The sequence below is a fragment of the Xyrauchen texanus genome, chromosome 36, assembly GCF_025860055.1.
Source record: "Xyrauchen texanus isolate HMW12.3.18 chromosome 36, RBS_HiC_50CHRs, whole genome shotgun sequence".
In the NCBI taxonomy this organism is placed as follows: Eukaryota; Metazoa; Chordata; class Actinopteri; order Cypriniformes; family Catostomidae; genus Xyrauchen; species Xyrauchen texanus.
In genome coordinates, this window is record NC_068311.1 from 32,151,820 (window position 1) to 32,179,705 (window position 27,886).

At 45.5% G+C, this 27,886-nt stretch overlaps 1 protein-coding gene across 5 annotated transcripts in view; it reads left to right on the forward strand.

Moving 5' to 3' along the window:
* Positions 1-27,886, forward strand: part of stx1a (syntaxin 1A (brain)) — an 89,827-nt gene that overhangs the window by 49,385 nt on the left and 12,556 nt on the right. For 4 of the 5 annotated variants that reach the window (XM_052106517.1, XM_052106514.1, XM_052106516.1 and 1 more), the window contains exons 7-8: positions 13,559-13,632; positions 16,516-16,653. In XM_052106517.1, coding sequence (XP_051962477.1) covers positions 13,559-13,632; positions 16,516-16,653 — 212 coding nt within the window. Of the gene's footprint in view, positions 1-13,558; positions 13,633-16,515; positions 16,654-23,518; positions 23,567-27,886 lie in introns of all 5 variants that reach the window. The other variant, XR_007968765.1, reaches the window with a different exon arrangement.

Consider the following 27,886-nt stretch of genomic DNA (forward strand, 5'->3'; position numbering starts at 1 on the left):
CTGAACTCAAACAGTCTTTTAAAAGAATTTATTCTTGCAAGAAGGACTCATTCTTGTCATTGCACAGGAATCAATCTGTGTCATGAGTGTGTGCGTCATTATCAGGCAGGGCTACCTTCTCTTTATACATCCCCCCAAGGTCTCTAACAGAAGCAGATCTTCCTCCCCCCCACATTCCTTGGATACAGGGACTAGGCTACTAGGCCTGATTTACTACTAACCAGCCCAAACGTACCCCCCTGTACTAAATGATCTCTGACCTGAAGAGGGCAGAGGTCCCCACTCAGACTGGACGAAGTATCTCGGTTCTGCTTTTCAGTCGTAAATACTATCCCTCGTTCAAACATTAATTTTTCATCATCCTCTCCCTCTCCAGATGAGAAGACCAGGTGGCATTCCTTTGCAATGACTGTTACTGACCAATGAGTATCAAAATTTCTACAACACAATATATTAGAGAGGACATCTTTTAGACACAATACAGCTGTTCAGCCGTGACGTCAATTTGTAGGCAAACCAGGGAGTCTAATTCTCCATGGGTTCCCAAGGCATTTTTCTATGGGTTTTTATAATGGGGTTTTTGAACTTATGATTAAAATAAGGTCTGTGGTAAACATTACTTGATGATATGTGGTCGGACTATTGTCATACCACAAGCGTGAATTGCGAAGTTCGTAATTCAATAAGGCTTCAAAATTCACATTTGAGGTACGAAAGTCTGCAATTTATGTTGTAGAACAAAACCTCCATGTATCGTAATGTTTACCACAGACCTTATTGTACTCATAAGTTCAAAACCCCCATTATAACAAAAACCCTAAAATCCAGAGGGAACCCGGAGAATTAGACTTCTGGGTTTTTGGACAAGAAGCTGAAGCTCTATGGCTGTTAACCAGTGGTTATGAGATTTGATAAACTTTACTAGTGTATTAGTGAAGACATTTTCAAAACTTTTAAAGAGCTTACACCCCGTAGTTGTATTCCTTAAACATGGAAAATAGGAACATTTCATGAAATTTCAAAATTGCGATTTCCCATTCTGGAAAATTCATCTTTAAATCTTTAGACTGCAATTTCTCCCTTTATTTATTCATTAACTATCTAATGTATATTCTGCATATATTTAATTGACTATCAGTCAAAGATCAGTCCATCACTACCCACCACACATAATTCCCCTCTATAGCATCACACGTATATGTATGTATGCATGTAACGATTTACAAATTTCACGATACGATGCAGTAGCCTCTCAATACGTTTGTAAAAATCAGTGCCCACAAATGTTTTGCTTAAACTTATTCAAGGATTCATCACAAATGTATTTGAAATCTTAAGTGACACAAAAACAAAAAGCAGAGCTCCATAATAAAGTTACAGCACTGCATTTATCAACAATTTTCATGTTTTTCTTGTCTACATTCATGTCATTTTAAATTGAATAGCACGTTTCACAATACACAGCTTCAGTCTTAAAGTTCCCAGTGAGCAAGATAAAGTGACTGCTGCAAAGACAAAACCTTCTTTGAATATTTAGTGGAGAAGAAAAAACATTGAGAGGAATCTTACCTCTGGCTTTATGATATATGTTAATATGGCAATATTATTTAGCGGTTTCAGCAAAATCCGATCAGCACACTTACTTTTTTGCCCTTTTTCCCCCGATTCCATGTTGTTGTAAACACCTTTACTGGCATATTTACTGGCTTATCCCATCCACTTGTGTTGTCCTCATAGCCGTTTACATTTCAGCGTCTAAAGCAGAGAATAATAAATCTCATGTAAATGTGAGTTTCTTACGTTGTCTGTTTTTTGAATAAGCTGGTTGTCCGTCTGTTGCAAACTTCGACGTTGTGTCGAAGAAGCGACACTAGGGGTCTCTCTTGAGAGCCTTGCACTTCTCTGAACTTGAGAAAAGGTCAATGAGAAATTGGCAGACAGAATTTGCATGTCCCGCCCCCGGACATATGGGTATAAAGGGAGGGAAATGCATCTATCCATTCAGAATTTTTGTGTGATCAGCGAGCTGCATTCACAAGACTGATTTCACAGCTTTGCCCCTGGGCGCTTTGACAGTGCTTTTCATAAAAGATAATATTTTCTTAAAAGAGTTTCTCTAAAAGAGCAATACACAGCAGCGTAGAACACCCTTTTCAGGACGCGTCTTTATAAAGATGCCCTTCCGCCACTCCTGAGTGTCACAGGCGCTGCCTCGTGTGTCTGGGCCGCGATCACACCGAGGCAGCGTTTGTGGATTGTTCGTGTTCTCACTGCGAGACCCTTACCATTGCAACGTAGAGGTTGCGGCTTTCCTTCCTAAAAAGGAATGCCACTCCAGCCGTGTCGTAGACATGATCAACCAAGCCAGAGCTCCCTCTACCAGGCAACTTTACACCCTGAAGTGGTGCTTGTTCGCAAATTGGTGTTCTTCCCGATCTGAAGACCCACAGAGGTGCACAGTCGGGTCAGTGCTCTCATTCCTGCATCAGAGGTTGGAGGGGAGGCTATCCCCCTCCACCTTGAAGGTGTATGTTGCCGCTATCGCGGCCCACCCCGACACAGTAGATGGCAAGTCTTTGGGTAAGTACGACTTGATTATCAGGTTCCTTAGAGATGCCTGGAGGTTGAACCCTCCCCGGCCTAGCCTGTTCCTTTCCTGGGATCTCTCAGTGGCTAGAATCAGTTGAGCTCAAGGCCCTCTCCCTGAAGACGGCACTCCTGATCGTGCACGCTTCCATCAAGAGGGTCAGGTACAAGCGTTCTCTGTCAGCGACACTTGCCTGGAGTTCGGTCCAGCAGACACTCACGTCGCCCTAAGACCGCGACCGGGCTACGTGCCCAAAGTTCCTACGACTCCCTTCAGGGATCAGGTCGTGAACCTGCAAGTGCTGCCACGGGAGGAGGCAGACCCAGCCCCTTCGTTTCTGTGTCCAGTGCACGCCCTGCGTACTTATGTGGACCACACGCAGAGCTTTAGACGTTCTGAGCAGCTCTTTGTCTGCTTTGGTGGACAGCGGAAAGGGTATGCTGTCTCCAAACAGAGGCTTTCCCACTGGGTAGTTGACCTCATAGCATTGGCCTATCACACCCAGGCCGTGCCCACCCCCTTGCTAGTCCGAGCACACTCGACGAGAAGTGTGGCATCCTCGTGGACACTGGCCAAAAGCACCTCCCTAGCAGACATATGCAGAGCAGTGGGTTGGGTAACACCCAATACCTTTATGAAATTTTACAATCTCAGGGTCGAGTCAGTTTCATCCGGTGTTCTCTCAGGTCCAAGCCGGTAGAACTCGGTAATGCGGTAACAACTGACCAGGTGTACCGCTTGCATCTAGTGCCTTTCCCTCCACTGAGGCGATCTCGTGCGCTCTTATCCCAGGAGATCCCAATAACTCGGCTCCCTGGATGACTCCTCTCTAGCCCTCTGGTCCTTGAATTCAGCGGAGGAATTCCCCGACCAGACCCACTACAAGCACTCAAACTACTCTGTACTGAATAGGTGCTCCACAGGAAGGGCTCCTGTGTGGACTTATCCCCCTGTGTGTATTTTCCATGGTACAGTCCCCTTGCGAGCGGACCCGCGTCTCACTTGGGCAGTCCCCGCTGCCCCCTGGTCGCCGTGTTTTTAGCAACTGCTCCCTCTCAATAGGTAGGATCTACCACCACGCCATTTTCAACATGCGACCTGAAAACCCATGTTATTTATTTCACCACTCTTTACCTCTCCCAACAACATTTTCCACGTGCATCCGCTTTCTATATTTATTGTGATTAAACTGTGTGCATTTTATAGCGTGCACCCGTTTTTCTCCTCTGTGTTACAAGGATTGTTGCAGCGATCACAAAGCACCGCTTATCAAGTACAACCAGCACATCCACCATCACCGGGCATTGAGCCTGAATGTGTCACAGTGCTCCACAGCGGCAACACACCGACCCAGACCTTATCTCCCCACCTGCGGCCCCAGACTTACTAACCTGGCAGAGTGGGAGAACAGAAACATAGGGGTTTGGATCAATAGAAATGCCCCCGGGTCCAGGGTGCTGGCTTCGGGGAATGACCCCATTGCCTGGGGGTAAGGACAGAAACAGTATTGGATGGGGAAGGAGAAGAGAGCGAGGGAGAGAGATAAAAAAATTGCCATCTTCCGGTTATGCCGGCAAGTGTTACTCTGCCAGCTGGACGGCCTCGTTCTGTAGCATGCTCGAAAAGTTTTATAAAGGCTTCGGGGTCTTCCTGTAGTCTCATTTTTGCCAGCGTGTTCTAAGGCACAGCATGCATGGTCGGGGTTGCTGCTGGAGTACCCCTGTGGCAGCAAGCTCCGGATCAGCTGTCGGTCCTCTGCAAAAAGAAAATCTTTGCTTTTCAGCAGAATGCTCTCAAACGCACACTTTTTTTTTTTCTTCTTTATTTTTACAGGCAAGTCATTAAGAACAAGTTCTTATTTACAATGGCGGCCTGACAAGTGGAATAACCATTTAGGGAAAGGTAATGGGGCTAAAATAAATACAGTACATTAGAAATACATACAGGTTAACAATTACATTAAATACAATTTAAAACAACACAGTAGACGACACAAAATTATTATGTAGAGAAGCAACTGCATGTGTCCGTGAACAAGGATGATATAATAGTTTTAAAAGATGAAATTGAAATGAGTGTATCTAGTTTGAGAATATTTTGCAGGGCATTCCAGTCGCGAGCGGCAGCAGATTGAAAAGAAGCAAGACCAAAGGCAGAGTTAGTTTTGGGAATACGTAATTGAAGACGAAGTGAGGACCGGGTGTTGTATGTGATAGGCTTTGGCTGCAGCAGGTGACCCAAGTAAGGTTATGAAAGGTCTTGTAAATGAAAGTGAACCAGTGAATTTTGCAGCGATTGTGAAGGGAGGGCCAGTTGACAGATGAATATAAAGTGCAGTGGTGTGTATTGAAAGGAGCATTTATGGCAAACCTGATAGCGGAATGGTAAAGAGTGTCAAGAGTTGATAGAGTGGACTTGCAAGCAACCCTGTATATAGTGTCTCCATAGTCTAACATGGGTAGAATGGTCATTTGAATTAGAGTAAGTTTGGCAGAAGTGGTGAAGGAAGAGCGGTTTCTGTAAAGGAAACCAAGCATGGCCTTGACCTTAGATTGCAGCTTTGATATGTGGATGGAAAAAGAAAGTGAAGTTTCCAACCAGATGCCCAAGTATTTATATGCAGTGACTTGTTCTAGAATAGCCCCCTTGCAAGTGGTGATTTTAAGGGCTGGAGGAGGCGTTGTACCCTTACGGTAAAACCACATGGTTTTTGTTTTGAAGGTATTAAGAGTGAGTTTGAGTTGTGTAAAGGATTGCTGTAGTTGGAAAAAGCTATCTTGCATGGTAGTTTGAACAGCATCAGGGGAGGAGCCCGTGGCATAAAGGATTGTATCATCAGCATATAAGTGAATGAGTGAATTACCAACTGCCTGGGGAATGTTATTAATATAAATTGAGAAAAGTGTAGGGCCAAGGACCCTTGAGGGACACCCCTGGTGACCGGTAGAGAATGGGAAAAAAGGTTTTCAAATCTTACACGTTGAACCCGGTGAGAAAGATAATTTGTGAACCAAACCAGTGAGTGATCAGTGACACCAATGCTGCTAAGTCTGTGGATGAGTGTGTTGTGGTCCACGGAGTCAAAGGCTTTTGCAAGGTCAATAACTATAGCAGCGCAGTGTTGTTTGATATCTAACGCAGATGTAATGTCATTGAGCACTTTAGTGGTAGCTGTAACACAACCATACCCTGATCGGAAGCCAGACTGTGCCCCGGAGATGATACCGTTCACATTAAGATGATTGATTAGTTGTTTATTAACAAGTTTTTCCATAATTTTAGACACACAAGGCAAGATGGAGATTGGCCTGTAATTGTTTAAGTCAGCCTGATCACCGCCCTTATACAGAGGAAGCACAACCGCTTCTTTCCAAGCAGGTGGAATCTCGGCTGTATGGATGGATAGATTAATGAGGGCTGTTAGAGGAGCCGCAATAACCGGGGCAGCAATTTTAATGAAAAAAGCAGCAAGATCATCTGATCCAGCCGTTTTATTGGGGTCCTGAGCGGTCAATTCCTTCAGGACTTCCCCCACTAAAACAGGCAGAATGGAAAAACTGTGAGGAGGTGCTAAAAGGCTGCAGGTATTAGAGACTGCATGGGCTGTAGCAATAGGGTTTAACGCCTTGGAAACAAAGCCAGAATTTATGAAGTTATGATTGAATGCTTCAGCCATGGAGTTTTTATTAGTAACAACTATGTCATCCACTTTTAGGGACAATGGTATGGTCCGGGGTTTGTTTTCAAGTTTTTTTACCGTGTTCCAAAATGCTTTTGGATTCGCACCACAAAGTGTGAACTGTTCTTTAAAGAAGCCAGCTTTAGCCACCCTCACCGCTTGTGTGGCCTTGTTCCTGATTTGACGAAATAAACGGTTGTCTTTGGCAGAATGTGACATGCGTGCTCTCCGCCAGGCTGTATTTTTTTGCTGAAGCAGAACAGCTAGATCACGATTAATCCATGGGCTGTTGCGGTTTTTTATGCGTATCTTTTTGCTTGGAGCATGTTTATTGATCACAGCAGTAAGAAGATCTTTAAACAACAACCATGAATCATTCACGGTGGGAATCAGGCTGACTCTATACCAACTTACTTGGGCCAGATCACGTAAAAAAGCTTGAAAGCTTGATGTTTAGTAGTGATTACAACAGGCTGTTTGACAGAAAGGTGTTTTCTAACACAAGCAATGAAACAGTGGTCGCTGAAGTCAGCGTGGGGCGTTTGTAAACACAACATCTATCAATGTGGCCTTGTCACAACTTTTTGGGTTGTATCTGGTAGGTAGGTTTATGATTTGGTGAAGGTTTAGGCAGTCAAATTGTTGTACAACTTTCTCAGGGGGCTTAAGCATGTCCCAGTTTAGGTCGCCAAGTATAATCAACTCGGACCTGGTAAAAGTCGCAAGAGCATTGCTTAAGGCCTCTAGGGTACATGCTGGTGCAGATGGAGGGCGATAGCAGCCAGCCACAGATAAAGAAAAGCTGTTTGATAGTTTCATGTTAAGAACAAGAAGATCATACTGTTTGGGTATAGACTTTGCCAGGGCTATACTACATTGAAGATGTTCTTTGGTGAAAATTGCCACCCCCCCACCCTTAGATGACCTATCCTGCCGAAACAGGTTGTAACCAGATAAATACAGATCAGGGTAGGGATTAGAGTTACGCAACCATGTCTCAGTGATCACTAAAACGTCAGGGTTAGAACTCTCAACCCATACTTTAAGCTGGTCCAGTTTAGGTAATATACTTCTTGCGTTTACATGCAAAAACCCAAGATTATTGCGGTTACAAAAATCATCAAAACATATGTTGTTTGAGGCCACACGATCCATAGGAAAAACAACACCAGAAAAAACATCAGAAGAAGGGCCAGGGTGGACATGAACATTACCAGAGATCATAAGCAGTAATAAAATCAACACGTGCACTCGTTGGAAGCTCAGCTGTCTCCTTTCTGCCGCCATGTCCTCCCCTTTTATCTCTGTGTCAGCTAACTGGGAAAACAAACAGGTGTTAGCACAGGTGTAAATCCTTAACCACCCAGCTTTCCCGGACCTCACTCTCCACAGATTGGTGCTTGATCACACCCCCGCCTCCACAATGGAGTTAAGCAGAATTCCATCTCTTGGCAGAGAAGAAGTATGTCCTGAAAAAGAATAAACTGTATCAAGTGAAAGGTCAGGTAAAATCAGTTTCTTAATCTTTGCAACATACTGTCATGTTCCTATCTCAAGCACCAGGCTATGGCGAGAATAGCAAGTTGATTCAGTTGGCCTAGTAGACAGATGTAACTGAGTTTATTCGCACATACACAGACATTATGTGTGACATTAGAGAGGGCTGTAGCACAAGAACACTTAATAAAACCTATCATTGACACACCATTCACACGTATTGGGTGCCTCGAAAGCGTAGCAAGAGAGGGAACAGTTATATTAGTACCCTAAGAGCAGCTCCGTGACACCATCCTTCATCAATCAATGTCTGTCTCTCTCTCTCATGTAAAATGTCTAGCAGGTGTGCTGGCAGCTTTAACCTGGAACCAGAATAATAATTCTGCCCTGCCGGATCACCCAACACCAACATACACCCGATGACAATGTACTGAATATGTTGTACTGAATCTGTGTATGTTGGCTGAGGGAGAGAACCTCTTTTGCTTCTGTATGGTGATTAACAGTTTTTTTTCCGGTAGTAATTACCAGTTATTTTCTCTTCTCATGAGGGTTTTCCACCTCTGCAATCATCTCTTCTTCAGTGTCAAAAAAGCACACATATTTCCATTCAGGCATCCTACATGTGCGCATGATTTATAATTCATGCCCATACAGACATAAACACAGACATACAGTTAGGATGAATTAGTTATTAATTTACTATTACATTGTATCTTGTCACTGTTGTCATTTCATACACATTTTTAATACAAAATATTCACAAGGTTGGAATCTAATAGTAAAAATAGAATCCCACATCTAACATGTGTACTATGCAAAAACCAAACAAAAAAACATTAGGTTTATGGGGCAGGGCTTCACACAGATTTTACCAAACTCCTTCAATGACGCTAGGAGGCTTTTTGTTAAATGTTTCAATATTTGTAATATATGTTTGTTAAAGTTTAAAGATTTCATAATTATGACGTATGATTGCCCTTTAAATATTGATATATTTACACATTTTTTGAAAAGTTTGTTTATATGCATAATTCAATGTTTTTACATTGAGTTTGTTTGTAGAACAAGGGCTAAAATGTCTCTTTAAGAATTCAGTTCAGCGAGCGTCTCACAGAAGTGTTTTCAGTTGAGCGCATATTAACGAGAGAGAAGTTACACTGGTTTTTTATCTCATTCGCGCTATGTGTGATTCAAATGAATTTTTGCTTTTAAAAATGTCTCTACATGAGTGCAGTCTCTATTAAATCATTCCTTTACTGTACGGTATACAGTAATCACAAACGACTGGAATGATCTGGAATGATCTGGGAAATTCATTGTTCAAAAGGTGTTTGAGGCTTGCTGCATTAAAGCGCATCTGTTATCACACAGAACACGAATTTCTGAGAACTGAAACCTCATCCTCTGGTGACTGTATTCAGTGTGTTATCAATTGTGAGTCATGATACACACAGACTACAGTTGTGTCACTCCACACACAGCTCATTACCTCAATGAAGTACTAATTACAGATTGTCATTGGGGAGCAATGCTGTCACGATCCCCTGTTGTCTGCCCCGTGTTTCTCGTGTCACCGTCACAAACTACAATTCCCATGATTCCCGGCCCTCATCACTGCCAGAACTGTGTTATTGTTCACACCTGATTGTCATTTTGTCATTATCGTGTCTCTGTATTTAAACCCTGGTTCTTTGTTCAGTCATTGTCGATCGTTGTTGAATGTGGACGTTTGCATGTAGACTCTTGTATGTGTTTGTTATTATTATCTTTGCTGTCCGTGGATATTTCCCCAGCCTGTGTTCTGAATGTTTTTCGTGTTTATGTTTTGTTCTCCCATCGTGGATGTTTTGTTTGTTCCAGTCGTTTGTCTTTATCATTTTCAATAAAGCTGCATCTAGATCCCCACTCCTCGTCTGCCTTCTGCTGCGTTCGTAACAAATGCTGCGTGTGAGCTCAGTGTTTCTGTGTTCTCATTTCAAAGAGGACGCTGTGGACAGGGGGGTTGGGTTAAATTGCTACACTACTGCTTCACACATTTCAGTTCAGGTGCAGTTCCACAAAGATCACATTTCTATGACAAACTGTCTCCTAAGGGTGTGCAGTGAAGCCGTTATCTGTGTCTTTGTCTGCATCTGTTGCAATTGCAAAAGGATCTGTATTTAGATATAACTGGGTGTGGGCGGGGCTTAAACCAAAGCGTGTCCAAACTAAATGGAAAGCCCATTTTAAATGTGACTCTATTCCATTCATAGTTTCCATATAACAGATACACCTTGTATTAATCATAAAATAATTTCTTATTATTATTATATTTGTACTATTTTTTTCTCTTTTTGTGTTTTTTTTAATATTATTTATTTTTACTATGGCTGTTTTTATCATTAACGGTAATAACGGTATTGATTTACACATTTTATTATATTCTCTATAAGTGCGGTTAAGATTATACTTGAGCAAAAAGCCAATATGTTCCAAAAGGTTACCATTATCATCTAATTTATCATTCACAAACACAATACCCTTCTCATACCAATCACTTTTAAACAATTATTTCATATTAATTGTAATGAACCTGTTATTCCATTGGGTGGATCCATGGGGAGAAAAGTTGTGGGTAAATATAATTTTACAGTATTGGAGAAGTTGTTTGTGGAAGTTTGATAATTTAATAGGAATCTTAGATACCTCAATCACATTATAAAAGAAATTCAGGCCCACCTATTTTATTAAATAGAGATCTAGAGATCTATCACATAGAGTAAGTATGATTTCAACCATTTACACGTAAATGCCCCAAAAATGTATTCAAAGTCCAAGGCATTGATACCACCCTTATCATTCTCTTTCACTAACTGTGATTTCCTAATATAATGGGTTTTATTTTACAAAGGAGGAAACTGGGAATATTGGGAATCGGAAGATGGCAGACAGTAAAGAGTTTATGGTTTCTTTCTAAATTCCTCCTTAATTTCTTGTAGCTGTAAGATGTTTTGTGCATACACACACACACATGTGAGTCAAGATGACACTAGCTGCGTTTTTTTAAACTAATACCCCCGTGTTGTTTGCTTTTTGTTGTTCAGTATTGAGTAGGGGACGCTTTTCTTTCATTTACACTGACAATAATTGTATTGTTCCAGTTGATGTATATTTCTTATTTCTCCACTAAGAGAGTTTTGTATGTTTTTTCTTGTAAAAAATAAAACGTTCCCGCTTTCTGTCTGTTCTCGTCCAACAACAGCCAATCACGAGAGATTCGAAGAGATGCAGCCAATCAATACAGTATTTGGTCAGCAGCCAATAGCATTTGTTAACAAAGGATTGGGCCCCGCCCCTGAGTGTCAAAACCGACTTGTGTGCAGAAAAGAACTCGCTCGTGTGTGGGACTTGTTAATTTGTGTGCACAATCATATTTTTTGTGCTCGAGTTTGTGATTTGCAAGTTCTGAAGGTTTAAATTTTACGTGCGAGCTGTGTCATGGTGCTCACACTGTTGAAATTCACTTGCGAGCTGTGTTTTTGCGCTTGCGCTGGTTTTGTCCAACATTAAACGCCATAGTGTTTTGTTTTTCATTCTGAGTAAATTCTAGAAACTGTTGTGTGTGAAAATCCCAGAAATACTCAAACCAGCCCGTCTGGCACCAACAATCATCCATGTGATTATCTAATCAGCCATTCGTGTGGCAGCAGTGTGTAAAATCATGCAGATACGGGTCAGGAGCTTCAGTTAATGTTCATATCAACCATCAGAATGGGAAAAAATGTGATCTCAGTGATTTGGAGCGTGGCATGGAAATCGAACAATAAAAGAGAAAATAAAAAATAAAACTGAAACTTTGCATTTACATTTTTAATTCTGCCCTGCTGCAAAGCCCCGCCGGGTACGTAAAAAATACTCGTCCCTTTGGTGCCCCTAGCACAGAGATTGGATGCGTGGCTTTCACTTCCCAACCTGTCACGCTGGCTGGCCCGGACCATCCGACTCGGTTACGCAATTCAATTTGCCAGGCCCCCGCCCTTCTTCGCGGGCGTCCACTTTACTGCAGTACACAGCGAACATGCCAAATCCCTGCGCGCGGAAATCGATACTCTTTTACTCAAAGACGCGATAGAGCCTGTCCCTCCAACCGAAATGAAGAAGGGTTTCTACAGCCCTTACTTCACTGTACACAAGAAAGTCTGCGGCTTGCGACCGATCTTGGACTTGCGAGTTTTGAACCGGGCTTTGCTCAAACTCCTGTTCAAAATGCTCACGCAAAAACACATCTTAACTTGCGTCCGGCATCTAGATTGGTTCGCAGCGGTAGACCTGAAGGACGCGTACTTCCACGTCTCAATTCTACCTCGACACCGACCATTTCTACGGTTTGCGTTTGACGGCCAGGCGTACCAGTACAAAATCCTCCCCTTCGGCATGTCTCTGTCCCCTCGTGTCTTCACGAAAGTGGCAGAGGCTGCTCTTGCCCCGCTCCGAGAAGCCGGCATCCGCATACTCAATTACCTCGATGACTGGCTCATACTGGCCCACTCCCGAGAGTTACTATGCGCTCACAAAGACCAGGTGCTCAGGCACCTCAGCCGCCTGGGGCTTCAGGTCAACCGAGAAAAGAGCAAGCTCGCCCCGGTTCAGAGCATCTCTTTCCTCGGTATGGAGTTAGACTCAGTCTCAAAGTCAGCACGCCTCACCAACGAGCGTGCGCGGTCGGTGCTGAAATGCTTCGCCAAGTTCAGGCCAGGCACAAAGGTCCCTTTAAAACACTTCCAGAGGCTCCTGGGGCATATAGCATCCTCTCCGGTGGTTCAGCACTGGCTTCAGACTCGAGTCCCAAGACGAGCATGGCGCCACGGCACGCACCGTGTGATGATCATCCCCGCCTGCCGCCAGACATTCAAACCCTGGACAGACCTCTGCTTTCTACGGGCAGGAGTACCCTTGCAGCAGGTGTCCCGACGCGTCCTGGTCACGACCAACGCCTCCAGACTGGGTTGGGGCGCCGTGTGCAACTGGCACGCAGCTGCGGCCCATTGGAGAGGGGCCCCACTGCGCTGGCATATCAATTGCCTAGAGTTGCTGACTGTTTTCTTTGCCCTGCGGAAGTTCCTCCCGTTAGTTTGGGATAAACATGTCCCAGTCAGGTCAGACAGAACCACCGTGGTAGCGTACATAAATCGCCAAGGCAGCGTACAATCCCGCCACATGTCGCGACTCGCCCGTCGTCTCGTCCTTTGGAGCCAGCAGTAACTCGCTGCGTGCCACTCACATCCCCAGCAAACTCAATGTGATAGTGGACGCGCTGTCACGACAACGCTTGCCGAGCGGAGAGTGGAGGCTTCACCACCAGTCGGTCCAGCTGATTTGGGAACGATTCGGCAAGGCCCAGGTAGATCTGTTGCCTCCCGAAAGACCTCCCACTGCCCGCTCTGGTATGCCCGAACAGAGGCTCCCCTCAGGGCAGACGCACTGGCACACAGCTGGCCCATGGGGCTGCGCAAGTACGCATTTCCCCCAGTGAGCCTTCTTGCACAGGTGCTGTACAAGATCAGGGAGGAGGAGGAACAAGTCACACTAGTGGCTCCCTATTGGCCCACCCAGGTCTGGTTCTCGGACCTCATACTCCTCGCAACAGCCCCTCCCTGGCAAATTCCCCTGAGGAGGCTCTGGCATCCGCACCCAGACCTTTGGAACCTCCACTTTACAACTCCTAGAATAAAGACTGAACCACTAAACCTATAATACTTTTTGTGCTAAAACAACACCAAGCACTTAGCATGTTTATCTGTTTGTGTGTTTAGCTGGAAGAAATACAACTAATGACGAGCTAGAGAGTATGCTGGAGAGTGACAATCCATCCATCTTCACTTCAGGAGTAAGTACACTCTAACACATACATGTGCGTATGCTGCTACATATACTTACAGTGCAGAACAAATAAAGACAATTAAATCACACATGAAGCCAGTCAAATTACTAGAATGCCTTTACTGATAAATGCATAATATCTGCTTATCACACTGTCACAGTTTGCCTCCACTGTGTTCAAGGACTCTTATTTTGAAGTTTTCTCCTGCACTACGTTTCCCAGAATCCACTGCCTTTATCACTTCTTCTGTTACTCATGCTCGTCTCGGGACTCGAGTCTGGAGCCAGTGCTGAAGCGGTCTCATATGCATCAACCCAGCAGCGTGACCGGGGCCAGGCAAATTGTATTGCGTAACTGAGTCGAATGGTCCTGGCCAGCCAGCATGATGGATTGGGAACTGAGAGCCATGCGTCCAATCTCCGAGCTAGGGGCACTAATTGGACGGTTATTTTTGACATACCCGGGGGGGTGGAGCAGCGGTGCGGAGCAGGTAATGTGGCGTCAGGAGGCAAGGATGCGTCACGAGGCTCTGGCACTCGAAGCATTTGCCTACCTCCGCACACCCGGCAGGGGGGGCAGGTTAGTTACTGAGGAGGAGGTCCCATAGAGGCGTCCTCTGGACTCGTCAGAACCGGCCGGCCGGGGAACAGTTGTAGGGCTGAAGGTGAAAGGTCTGCGTCCAGTGTGCCGGGACTGTTGAGGTGTGGCAGCAGAGTGCTGTGAGAATGGCATTTGCGGGCCAGGCAACTCAGAGACAAAGGAAATAGCTCTTTTATTGAAAATGTGTGTACCGCAGCCCACAGGGGGTGCGGCAAATGAAATAAATTCAACAAAGGATTCTCCTCCTGGCCCTCCACCGGGGGACAGAGTGGTCCCACTCTGGGTGTCTCAGGACAGCTTGGGAGCCTTCCGGGTCCTCAAAGGGGTCCGGGAGATGGGGGCCGTGTGCTTCCCGCAGGGCGCCCGACGCAGGGGCTGAGAGGTAGGCCCGGGTTGAGGTGGAGCTGCATGTTTCTTAGCCGCAGGAGGACGCCCTTGGCGAGCAGACGGGGCGTGGCCCATGGCGGCAGGTCTGTGGCGGGGCAGGATGTGTGAGACTGCCTCTGTCTGCTTTTTCACCACGGAGAACTGCTGGGCGAAGTCCTTGATGGTGTCGCCGAAAAGGCAGAACTGGGAGACTGGCACGTCGAGGAAGCGTGTCTTGTCCACTTAGCGCATCTTGACCAGGTTCAGCCACAGATGTCGTTCCTGAACAACAAGAGTGGCCATCGCCTGCCCGAGGGACCGCGCTGTGACCTTCGTGGCCCCGAGGGTTAAGTGCCTTGGCCTGTTGGACTTGCAGCGGCCTGTCCTTTGGCACTGTAGGCTCTAGAGGTCAGTGAAGATGTCATCCTATAGGCCTTGGAGTGGAGCACAGGGCGACCCCGCCAGGTGGCGGCGTTCTTGGGGCACAGGTGGATTGCAACCGCTCGGTCCACCTGGGGGACCGCCGTGTACCCGTTCTGCCGCTCTGCCGTCAAGGGTAGTGATAGCGGATGAGCGAGAGGCTTTGTGACAGGAGGACAAGGGTGTCCTCCGCGAACTCGTCAGCTCTTAATGCACTTCCGGGAAGAAAGGAACCGGGGGGCGGCGGCTGTGAGCGGCACGCAGACCCGAGGAACCAATCATCAAGCCGCGAAGGCTGTGGGGAGGACGGAGGGTTCCAGTCCAGCCCCTTGCTGGCGGTGGCCCGGGCAAGCATGTCAGACATCTGAGCGTCAGCCTCAAACTGGGCGTGCTGGCCCGAAGGCAGCAGCCCAATCGAGTCATCCGCAACAGATGCCGGACCGCTCTCCGATGTAGCGGCGAGCTCATCCAGCTTGGGGGGTTCAAGAGGATAGGCAGGCTGGCCATGAGGCGAGCCGCTGTTGCCTCGAGCCCGGACGTAAGTCAACGAGCGTGCCGGGGGGCGGGTGGTTCGTGGGGGCATTCCCGGCGGAACCGAGCCCGCTGCCATCCCCAGATCGCCTCCATCGCCAGCTGGGTCATCCTCAATCCTGTGGGAAGAAGGAATGACGCAGGGGGTGGCTGGAGTGCCGTTCCTTCTTTTGAAGGAAAGCCACGACCACAACGTTGCCATGGTTATGTTCTCACAGTGAGAACATGAGCCATCCACAAATGCTGCCTCGGTGTGTTCGTAGTCCAAACACACGAGACAGCGCCTGTAGCCATCAGAAGTGGAGAGCACTCTACCGCATACAGGAACTACACAGGGGCGGAAAGGCATCTTTATAAAGACGCGTCCTGAAAAGGACATTCAACGCCAGCTGTGTTATTACAGCGAAATAACTGTTTTAGAGAACATCAACTTTTTTAGTTGCGCTGTCGAAGCGCCCAGGGGCAAACTGCACTGCCATGCAGAGAAGGGAGAAAGCCGCTGATATGCGCCATAGATCCAACAGCAATCGCTCAGAGATGAGAGGAACAGTGTGTGACTGTGTGTGACAGATGCATTTCCCCTCCTTTATACCCGTATGTCCGGGGGCGGGACATGCAAATTCTGTCTGCCAATTTCTCATTGACCTTTTCTCATAGATCAGAGATTCAAAAGGCGCTTAAGAGAGACCCCCTAGTGCCGCTTCTTCAACACAACGTTGAAGTGAGCGACAGACATGGAATCAAAGATATGACACTGCCAAAATATTTGTCCAGGTTTATTTTGGTCTTCTGGAGGGACCCTTTGGAAATTATGACCATGATGTTATGGGACTTTGGTCTTGAGATTTATAAATTATGTGGCTGGATGTGAGGTTTTTTATATTATTAGTTCACGGTTGCATACTCAAACTAGCCAATAACTAAAGCTGGATTAAGTTTGCAAACTTTCTTATCTCTTCATTTTCACTGCAGATCATCATGGACTCCAACATCAGTGAGCAGGTCATGAATGAGATTGAGACAAGACACAATGAGATCATCAAACTGGAGAACAGCATCCGTGAGCTGCATGACATGTTCATGGATATGGCCATGCTTGTGGAGAGTCAGGTGAGAGCAGAACTCTGTGACATTATCACTGACAGACGTCTTCACTGTAAGAATATGACATCATCACTGACAGACGACTTCACTGTAGGAACATGACATCATGACTGACAGACGACTTCACCATAAGAACATGACATCATTTTACACGACTTCAATGTAGGAACATGACATCACTGACATGACTTCACTGTAGGAACATGACATCACTGACAGATGACTTTACTGTAAGAACATGACATCATCACTGACATACAACTTCACTGTAGTAACATCACATCATAACTGACATACAACTTCACTGTAAGAACATGACATCACTGAAAGACGACTTCACTGTAGGAACATGACATCATCACTGACAGGCAACTTCACTGTAGGAACATGACATCATGACTGACAGACGACTTCACGGTAAGAACATGACATCACTGACAGACGACTTCACTGTAAGAACATGACATCACTGACAGATGACTTCATTGTAAGAACATGACACCATCACTGACATACAACTTCACTGTAGTATCATCACATCATGACTGACAGACGTCTTCACTGTAAGAACATGACATCATCACTGACAGATGACTTCACTGTAAGAACATGACATCACTGACAGACGACTTCACTGTAGGAACATGACATCACTGACAGACGACTTCATTGTAGGAACATCACATCATGACTGTCAGACGACTTCACTGTAAGAACATGACATCACTGACAGACGACTTCACTGTAGGAACATGACATCATCACTGACAGGCAACTTCACTGTAGGAACATGACATCATGACTGACAGACGACTTCAATGTAAGAACCTGACATCACTGACAGACGACTTCACTGTAGGAACATCACATCATGACTGTCAGACGACTTCACTGTAAGAACATGACATCACTGACAGATGACTTCATTGTAAGAACATGACACCATCACTGACATACAACTTCACTGTAGTATCATCACATCATGACTGACAGACGTCTTCACTTTAAGAACATGACATCATCACTGACAGACGACTTCACTGTAAGAACATGACATCACTGACAGACGACTTCACTGTAAGAACATGACATCACGACTGACAGACGACTTCACTGTGAGAACATGACATAACAACTGACAGACGACTTCACTGTAAGAACATGACATCACTTTACAGACGACTTCAATGTAGGAAAATGACATCACTGACAGACGACTTCACTGTAGTAACATGACATCATGACTGACAGACGACTTCACTGTAAGAACATGACATCACTGTAGGAACATGACATCATGACTGACAGACAACTTCACTGTAAGAACATGACATCACTGACAGACGACTTCACTATAGGAAAATGACATCATGACTGACAGATGACTTCACTGTAAGAACATGACATCATGACTGACAGATGACTACACTGTAAGAACATGACATCACTGACAGACGACTTCACTGTAGGAACATGACATCACTGATAGACGTCTTCAATGTAGGAACATGACATCACTGACAGATGACTTTACTGTAAGAACATGACATCATCACTGACATACAACTTCACTGTAGTAACATCACATCATAACTGACATACAACTTCACTGTAAGAACATGACATCACTGACAGACGACTTCACTGTAGGAACATGACATCATCACTGACAGGCAACTTCACTGTAGGAACATGACATCATGACTGACAGACGACTTCATTGTAGGAACATCACATCATGACTGTCAGACGACTTCACTGTAAGAACATGACATCACTGACAGACGACTTCACTGTAGGAACATGACATCATCACTGACAGGCAACTTCACTGTAGGAACATGACATCATGACTGACAGATGACTTCACTGTAAGAGCATGACATCACTGACAGACGACTTCACTGTAGGAACATCACATCATGACTGTCAGACGACTTCACTGTAAGAACATGACATCACTGACAGATGACTTCATTGTAAGAACATGACACCATCACTGACATACAACTTCACTGTAGTATCATCACATCATGACTGACAGACGTCTTCACTGTAAGAACATGACATCATCACTGACAGATGACTTCACTGTAGGAACATGACATCACTGACAGACGACTTCACTGTAAGAACATGACATCACGACTGACAGATGACTTCACTGTGAGAACATGACATAACAACTGACAGACGACTTCACTGTAAGAACATGACATCACTTTACAGACGACTTCAATGTAGGAAAATGACATCACTGATAGACGTCTTCAATGTAGGAACATGATATCACTGACAGATGACTTCACTGTAAGAACATGACATCATGACTGACAGACAACTTCACTGTAAGAACATGACATCACTGACAGACGACTTCACTGTAGGAACATGACATCATGACTGACAGACGACTTCACTGTAAGAACATGACATCATGACTGACAGATGACTTCACTGTAAGAACATGACATCACTGATAGACGACATCACTGATAGACGTCTTCAATGTAGGAACATGATATCACTGACAGATGACTTCACCGTAAGTACATGACATCATCACTGACATACAACTTCACTGTAGTAACATGACATCATGACTGACAGACGACTTCACTGTAAGAACATGACATCACTGACAGACGACTTCACTGTAGGAACACGACATCATCACTGACATACAACTTCACTGTAGTAACATGACATCATGACTGACAGACGACTTCACTGTAAGTACATGACATCATCACTGACATACAACTTCACTGTAGTAACATGACATCATGACTGACAGACGACTTCACTGTAAGAACATGACATCACTGACAGACGACTTCACTGTAGGAACATGACATCACTGACAGACAACTTCGCTGTAGGAACACGACATCATCACTGACATACAACTTCACTGTAGGATCATCACATCATGACTGACAGACGACTTCACTGTAAGAACATGACATCACTGACAGACGACTTCACTGTAGGAACATGACATCACTGACAGATGATTTCACTGTAAGAACATGACATCATCACAGATAGACGACTTCACATTAAGATCATGACATCATCACAGACAGACGACTTCACTGTAAGAACATGACATCATCACAGACAGACGACTTCACTGTAAGAACATGACATCACTGAAAGATGACTTCATTTTAAGAACATGACACCATCACTGACAGACGACTTCACTGTAAGAACATGACATCACGACTGACAGACGACTTCACTGTAAGAACATAACATCACAACTGACAGACGACTTCACAGTAAGAACATGACATCACTTTACAGACGACTTCAATGTAGGAAAATGACATCACTGACATGACTTCACTGTAGGAACATGACATAACTGACAGACGACTTCACTGTAAGAACATGACATCACTGACAGATGACTTCATTGTAAGAACATGACACCATCACTGACATACAACTTCACTGTAGTAACATGACATCATGACTGACAGACGACTTCACTGTAAGAACATGACATCATGACTGACAGACGACTTCACTGTAAGAACATGACATCACTGACAGACGACTTCACTGTAGGAACATGACATCATGACTGACAGACGACTTCACTGTAAGAACATGACATCATGACTGTTCACTATTTAGCTTTTATAGAACATGTTAAACATTACAAATCGGCCCTGAACTTGGCTCGTTCTAGTTTTGTATCTGCCACAATTAATAAATCAAGTAACAGACCAAAAGCATTATTTAACACAATAAACAAACTCACCAAACCTCCAAATCCTGTTACTCTAGCTTCTGATGAACTCTGTAGTTCATTCATGACTCACCTGCTAGAAAAAACCGATGCTGTAAACCAGTGCCTCTCTAATGATGCTGCAAATATTAGTTATCTGCCGAACCAATCTGGACAGTCCCTGTCTCACTTTTCTCTGACTACTCCTTTTTCTGTCTCTGAGTTAATCTTGAAATCCAACCCTTCATCTTGTCGTCTTGACCCTGCTCCTACTCCTCTTCTGAAACTCTGCCATTCAGTTATTTCTGCACCTATTTCTCACTTCATCAATGCATCTCTTACCTCTACCTCATTCCCTCTGCCACTCAAAACTGCTGTTGTTACCCCTGTTCTCAAAAAACCCAACATTGATCCCTCAGTATTATCTAACTATCGTCCTATTTCAAATCTACCCTTCATAGCTAAATTACTAGAAAGTACTGTTGCCTCCCAGCTTCAGTCTTTTCTAGTCGAAAATAATCTTTTGATCCTCTTCAATCTGGTTTTCGCCCTCTACATAGTACTGAAACTGCACTAGTTAAGGTACTCAATGATTTGCTTCTCTCTGGTGACTCTGGTTCTATGTCTATGCTCCTGCTGCTGGACCTCAGCTCTGCCTTCGATACTGTCTCCCATCAACTACTCATTTCTCGTCTTTTGGATGTGGGTATTTCTGGTGCTGCTCTTTCTTGGTTTTCTTCCTATCTCTCTGATAGACAGTTCTACATTTCAGTTCAAGATTTTCGCTCACCTACTGTCCCCCTGAAGCAAGGTGTCCCACAGGGATCCGTTTTAGGGCCATTACTATTCATAATTTATATAATACCTCTTGGTCAGATCCTCCGCCGTCATGGTTTTAATTATCATTTTTACGCTGACGACATTCAATTATATACTACCTGTACATCGACTCTATCTATCACAACTGACAAAATCCCTGCTTGTGTGCATGAAATAAAAGATTGGCTTCATTCAAATTTTTTAAAACTTAACATGGACAAAACTGGAGATTATTTTTACCGGACCTCCGTCACTCACTAACAAAATTCCTACTAACTTCACCTGCGAGTTTGCTGGCTCTCACATCAAACCATCTAGTACTGTTAAAAGTCTTGGTGTAATCTTTGACTCCTCTCTATCTTTCCATTCTCACATTAATTCTATCACTAAATCAGCATTCTTTCATCTACGTCGCATCGCTCAGCTCCGTCACGCTGAAACTGTCATCCATGCATTTATCACATCACGTCTCGATTATTGCAATGCACTTTTTATTGGCCTTCCTGCTAGCTCCATTTCCAAATTGCAATACATTCAAAACTCTGCTGCCAGAATACTCACCCACACCAAGCGTTCTGCACATATCACCCCAATTTTGCATGATCTTCACTGGCTTCCTGTGGTTTACCGTATCAAATTCAAAATTCTCCTTCTCACTTTTAAATCTCTGCACGGCTTGGCTCCCTCCTATCTCTGTAATCTGCTTCACCCCTACGCACCGACTCGCTCTCTACGATCCTCCGACTCTAGCCTTCTCGTCGTCCCTCGGCATCGCCTTGTTTCGATGGGGGGCAGATCATTCAGTGTTGTAGCACCCAAAATATGAAACTCTCTACCGCGATCACTCTGTTCTGTTAACACTATCTCTGAATTCAAATCCATGCTCAAAACTCACTTATTTGCTGAATGTCATAACTCTTAAGTTGTACTGTATTTTTTTATTTTTATTTTTTCGCTGGGTGCTGCCCCATCTACCTAACCTTCTCATTTTCTGTACCTTCACTGTTATCTACCTGCTGTTGTTTTGTCTGCTGTCTTTGTCCTCTGCCTTTATTGTTGCTTGTCTATTGTAAAGCGTCCTTGAGCTCTGGAAAGGCGCTATATAAATAAAACTTATTATTATTATTATTATGACTGACAGATGACTTCACTGTAAGAACATGACATCACTGACAGACGACTTCACTGTAGGCACATGACATCACTGATAGACGTCTTCAATGTAGGAACATGATATCACTGACAGATGACTTCACTGTAAGTACATGACATCATCGCTGACATACAACTTCACTGTAGTAACATGACATTATGACTGACAGACGACTTCACTGTAGGAACATGACATCATCACTGACATACAACTTCACTGTAGTATCATCACATCATGACTGACAGACGACTTCACTGTAAGAACATGACATCACTGACAGACGACTTCACTGTAGGAACATGACATCACTGACAGATGATTTCACTGTAAGAACATGACATCATCACAGATAGACGACTTCACTTTAAGATCATGACATCATCACAGACACACAACTTCACTTTAAGATCATGACATCATCACAGACAGACGACTTCATTGTAAGAACATGACATCATCACAGACAGACAACTTCACTTTAAGAACATCACATCATCACAGACAGACAACTTCACTTTAAGAACATGACATCATCACAGACAGATGACTTTAATGTAAGAACATGACATCATCACAGACAGACAACTTCACTTTAAGAACATCACATCATCACAGACAGACAACTTCACTTTAAGAACATGACATCATCACAGACAGACAACTTCACTTTAAGAACATGACATCATCACAGACAGACAACTTCACTTTAAGAACATCACATCATCACAGACAGACAACTTCACTTTAAGAACATCACATCATCACAGACAGACAACTTCACTTTAAGAACATGACATCATCACAGACAGATGACTTTAATGTAAGAACTTGACATCATCACAGACAGACAACTTCACTGTAAGAACATGAAGTCATCACTGACCTCCAGTAAAGTGAATGGGGAAAATTTCAGTATATTTTCAGTATATATTTCATGAGTTTATACAAACATTTAAATTATTTGTTTGATTCAATAATATGATTCACTAGTTGCTTTAAATGTGATTTGATTGCTGTTCAGTCTCCTTGTTATTTTCGCTGGGTTTGCTCTTGTTTTCTCCACACCTTTCTCTCTCTATTCTACATGCTCTGTTTCTGTCCTGTGTTCTTTTTTTTTGCTATTTTGCTTTTTTCTTTCTATCTGATATATGACATAGTCTTTTAGGATGGTGCTGAAAATTATGGGTCATCACTAACATCCTAAGGTAATTCAAACTTTAATCCTTATTATTTTCTGCTGTTATTTTCATTGAATACTAACAAACCAATTTAAATAAATGGGTTCATTTAAATATATGGTACTTTCAACAAACAGACAGCAAATGACAGCAATAAAATATGTGATTTGTTTTAAATAATAAAATGTAGATAAAAAGGAAGTAAATAATAATGTTAATAATAGATTTGCAAAAATCACACACCATATGTCAAATGAATTGAATATAAAACAACATGTAATATTTAGTTCCCCGTCTGTCGCTCACTTCGACGTTGTGTTGAAGAAGTGACACTAGGAGTCTCTCTTGAGCGCCGAATATACCTCTGATCTATGAAAAAAAGGCCAATGAGAAGTTGGCGGACAGAAATTACATGTCCCGCCCCCGGACATACGGGTTGTTGTTGTGTTTTGTTTAGTTTTTATTTTTATTTTATTGGGTCTAATAATATCGGTTAGCATAAGCAGAGATATAAGCAAAGTAAATTTTGTTAGTATTAATATGGTGAGATCCATGTTGTTGTCTTGTTTTGTTTTTTTTTCTCTATATGTATTGGATTACTTGTTGTTTTGCTGTCTGGGCATTGCCTGCTTTTTTATACTGCATGAATTGCTGTTATTTAAACAACATTGTTTTTTGTCAGTGTAATTTTGGCTGTAAGCTGCTTAAGAAAGTTATTTTGTATTTTGGAATAGGGGACAGATATTATAAGATTTTATCTTCTTTTTGCTCCCTTTTGCACATGGGAATTTAAATTATGTAAAGAAGAAAATGAAATGTTTTGTGTTTTACCATGGAGCAATAAAAATAAAAAATAAAAATAATAATATGAAAAACATACGGGTATAAAGGCGGGGAAATGCGTCTGTTTCATTCAGAAATTTTCTTCGGAGCCGATGGTCGTACATGCAACGAGCTGCAAGTCACACACACCTGTTCCTCTTACCTCTGGTCGATCTGCTGTTGGATCTACGGCGCACAACAGCGGCTTTCTCCTTCTTCGACAGCGCAAACTTAAAAGAGTTTAAAAGTGATTTTCTCTAAGAGAGTATTTTTCTCTAAAAGAGCAATACACAGCTGCGTTGAACGTCTGTATAAAGATGACCTTCCGCCCCTGTGTAGTTCCCACTGCGAGAACATGACCATGGCAAAGTTGCGGTTGTGGCTTTCCTTCAACCGAAGGAACACCACTCCAGCCGCCCCCCGCGTCACTCCTTCTTCCCACAGGATTGAGGATGACGCGGCTGGCGATGGAGGCGATCGGGGGTGGCAGCGGGCTCGGTTTCGCCGGGTACGTCCCCGCGAACCTCCCACCACCCGGCACGCTTGTTGACTTCGCCTCACAGCCAGCCTGCCTATCCTCTAGCGCCCCCCGAGCTGGATGAGCTCGCTGCTGCATCAGAGAGCGGTCCGGCATCTGACGAGGATGACTCGTCTGGGCTGCCACCTTCGGGCCAGCACGCCCAGGCTGAGGCTGACGCCCAGATGTCCGACATGCTTGCCCGGGCCGCCGCCAGCACGGGGCTGGACTGGAACCCTCCATCCTCCCCACAGCCATTGCGGCTGGATGATTGGTTCCTGGGGTCTGTGCGCCGCTCACAGCCACGCCCCCCCTCCCGGTCTCTTTTTTCCCGGAGGTGCATGATGAGCTGACGACTGCATGGAGTGCACCCCTCTCTGCTCGTCATAAAACCCCTCGCTCATCCACTCTCACTACCCTCGACAGCGGAGCAGCCCACGGGTACACAGCGATTCCCCAGGTGTATAGGGCGGTTGCGTTCCACCTATGCCCTGAGCATGCCGCCACCTGGCGGGGTCGCCCTGTGCTCCCCTCCAAGGCCTGTAGGACAACGTCGTCATTGACCACCAAAGCCTACAGCGTCACCGGACAAGCCGCTTCCACCCTGCATGCCATGGCTCTCCTGCAAGTCCACCAGGCCAAGGCACTTAAAGATCTGCACGAGGGTAGTCCTGATCCCGACGTGCTGCATGAACTGCGCTCAGCGACCGACCTCGCCCTCAGGGCCACGAAGGCCACAGCACAGTCACTCGGGCAGGCGATGGCCACTCTCGTGGTTCAGGAACATCATCTGTGGCTGAACTTGGTCGAGATGCGCGAGACAGACAAGACACACTTCCTCAACGCGCCGGTCTCCCAGTTCGGCCTCTTCGGCGACACCGTCAAGGACTTTGCCCAGCAGTTCTCCGCGGTGAAGAAGCAGACGGAGGCCATTACACATATCCTTCCCCGCCGCAACCCTGCCGCCAAGAGCCCAGCCCCGTCTGCTCACCGAGGGCGTCCTCCTGTAGCTAAGTAACATGCTGCTCTGCCTCAACCTGGGCCCAGCTCTTGGCCCCCGCGTCGAGCACCCTGCAGGAAGTGCACACCCCCCGTCGTACGGACCTCCTCGAGGACCCTGAAGGTGCCCAGGCACCGTCCCCCGGTGGAGGGCTGGGAGGAGAATCCTTGTTTGAGTTTATTTCATTTGCCACACCCCTCAGAAAGCGGGGCTGCGGTACCCACATTCTCAATAAAAGAGCTATTTCCTTTGTCTCTGGGTCACTTGGCCCGCAAATGCCGTTCTCACGGCACACTGCAGCCAGACCTCAACAGTCCCCTGGACACGGACCCCCCGCCTCCAGCCAAGCCACGACTGTCCCCCGGCTGGCCGGTTCTGACGAGTCTAGAGGACTCTGTCGCTGGACCTCCTCCTCAGTCACTAACCCGCCCCCGCTGCGAAGCCCCACCGGGTACATAAAAAATAATCGTCCCTTTATTGCACCTAGCACGGAGCTTGGATGTGTGACTTTCTCTTCCCAACCCATCTCGTTGGCTGGCCAGGACCATCCGACTCGGTTACACAATTTAGTTTGCCAGGCCCCCGCCCCCCCTTAGTGGGCATCCGCTTTTCACAGTACACGGCAAACATGCCAAGTCCCTGCGCGTGGAAATCGTGACCCTTTTTCTCAAAGACACGATAGAGCCTGTCCCTCCAACCGAAATAAAGAAGGGTCTCTACAGCCCTTACTTCATCGTACCCAAAATGGCGGCAGCTTGCGGCCGATCTTGACCTTACACAAACTCCCGTTCAAAATGCTCACGCAGAAACATATTTGAACATGCGTCAGACATCTAGATTGCTTTGCAGCGGTACACCTGAAGGACACGTATTTCCACGTCTCAATACTGCCTCGACATCGACCCTTTCTACGGTTCGCGTTCGATGCCCTCGTGTCTTTACGAAGGTCGCAGAGGCAGCCCTTGCCCCGGTTCAGAGCATCTCTTTTCTCGGCATGGAGTTAGACTCAGTCTCAATGTCAGTGCACCTCACCAACGAGCGCGCGCAGTCAGTGCTGAAATGCCTCGCCACCTTCAGGCCAGGCACAACGGTCCCTTTAAAACTTTTCCAGAAGCTCCTGGGGCATATGGCATCCTCTGCGGCGGTCGCGCCGCTGGGGTTGATGCATATGAGAATGCTTCAGCACTGGCTCCAGACTCGAGTCCCGAGACGAGCATGGCCCCACGGCACGCACCGTGTGATGGTCACCCCCGCCTGACGCCAAACATTCAAACCCTGGACAGACCTCTGCTTTCTGTGGGCAGGAGTCCCCTTGCAGCAGGTATCCCGACATGCCCTGGTCACGACCAATGCCTCCAGATTGGGTTGGGACACCTTGTGCAATGGGAACGCAGCTGCGGGCCATTCGAAAGGGGCCCCGCTGCGCTGGCACATCAACTGCCTGGGGTTGCTGAATGTTTTCACCCGCTAGTTCAGGGCAAACACGTCTTGATCAAATCAGACAGCACGCAGACTCAAGTCGCTGCGTGCCACTCACATCCCCGGCAACCTCAATGTGGTAGCAGACGCACTATCACGACAACGCTGTCCAAGTGGAGAGTGGAGGCTTCACCTCCAGTCGGTCCAGCTGATTTGGGAATGGTTCAGCAAGGCTCAGTAAGACCTGTTTGCCTCCGAGAAACCGCCCACTGCCCGCTCTAGTATGCCCAAACAGAGGCTCCCCTGGGGGCAGAAGCACTGGCACACAGCTGGCCCACGGGGCTGCACAAGTACGCATTTCCCCCAGTGAGACTTCTTGCACAGGTACTATGCAAGGTCAGGGAGGACGAGGAACAAGTCACTCTAGTGGCTCCCTACTGGCCCACTTGGGCTTGGTTCTCGCACCTCGTACTCCTTGCGACAGCCCCTCCCTGGCAAATTACCCTGAGGAAAGACCTTCTTTCTCAGGAACGGGGCACGCTCTGGCATCCACATCCAGACCTTTGGAACCTCCATGTCTGGCCCCTGG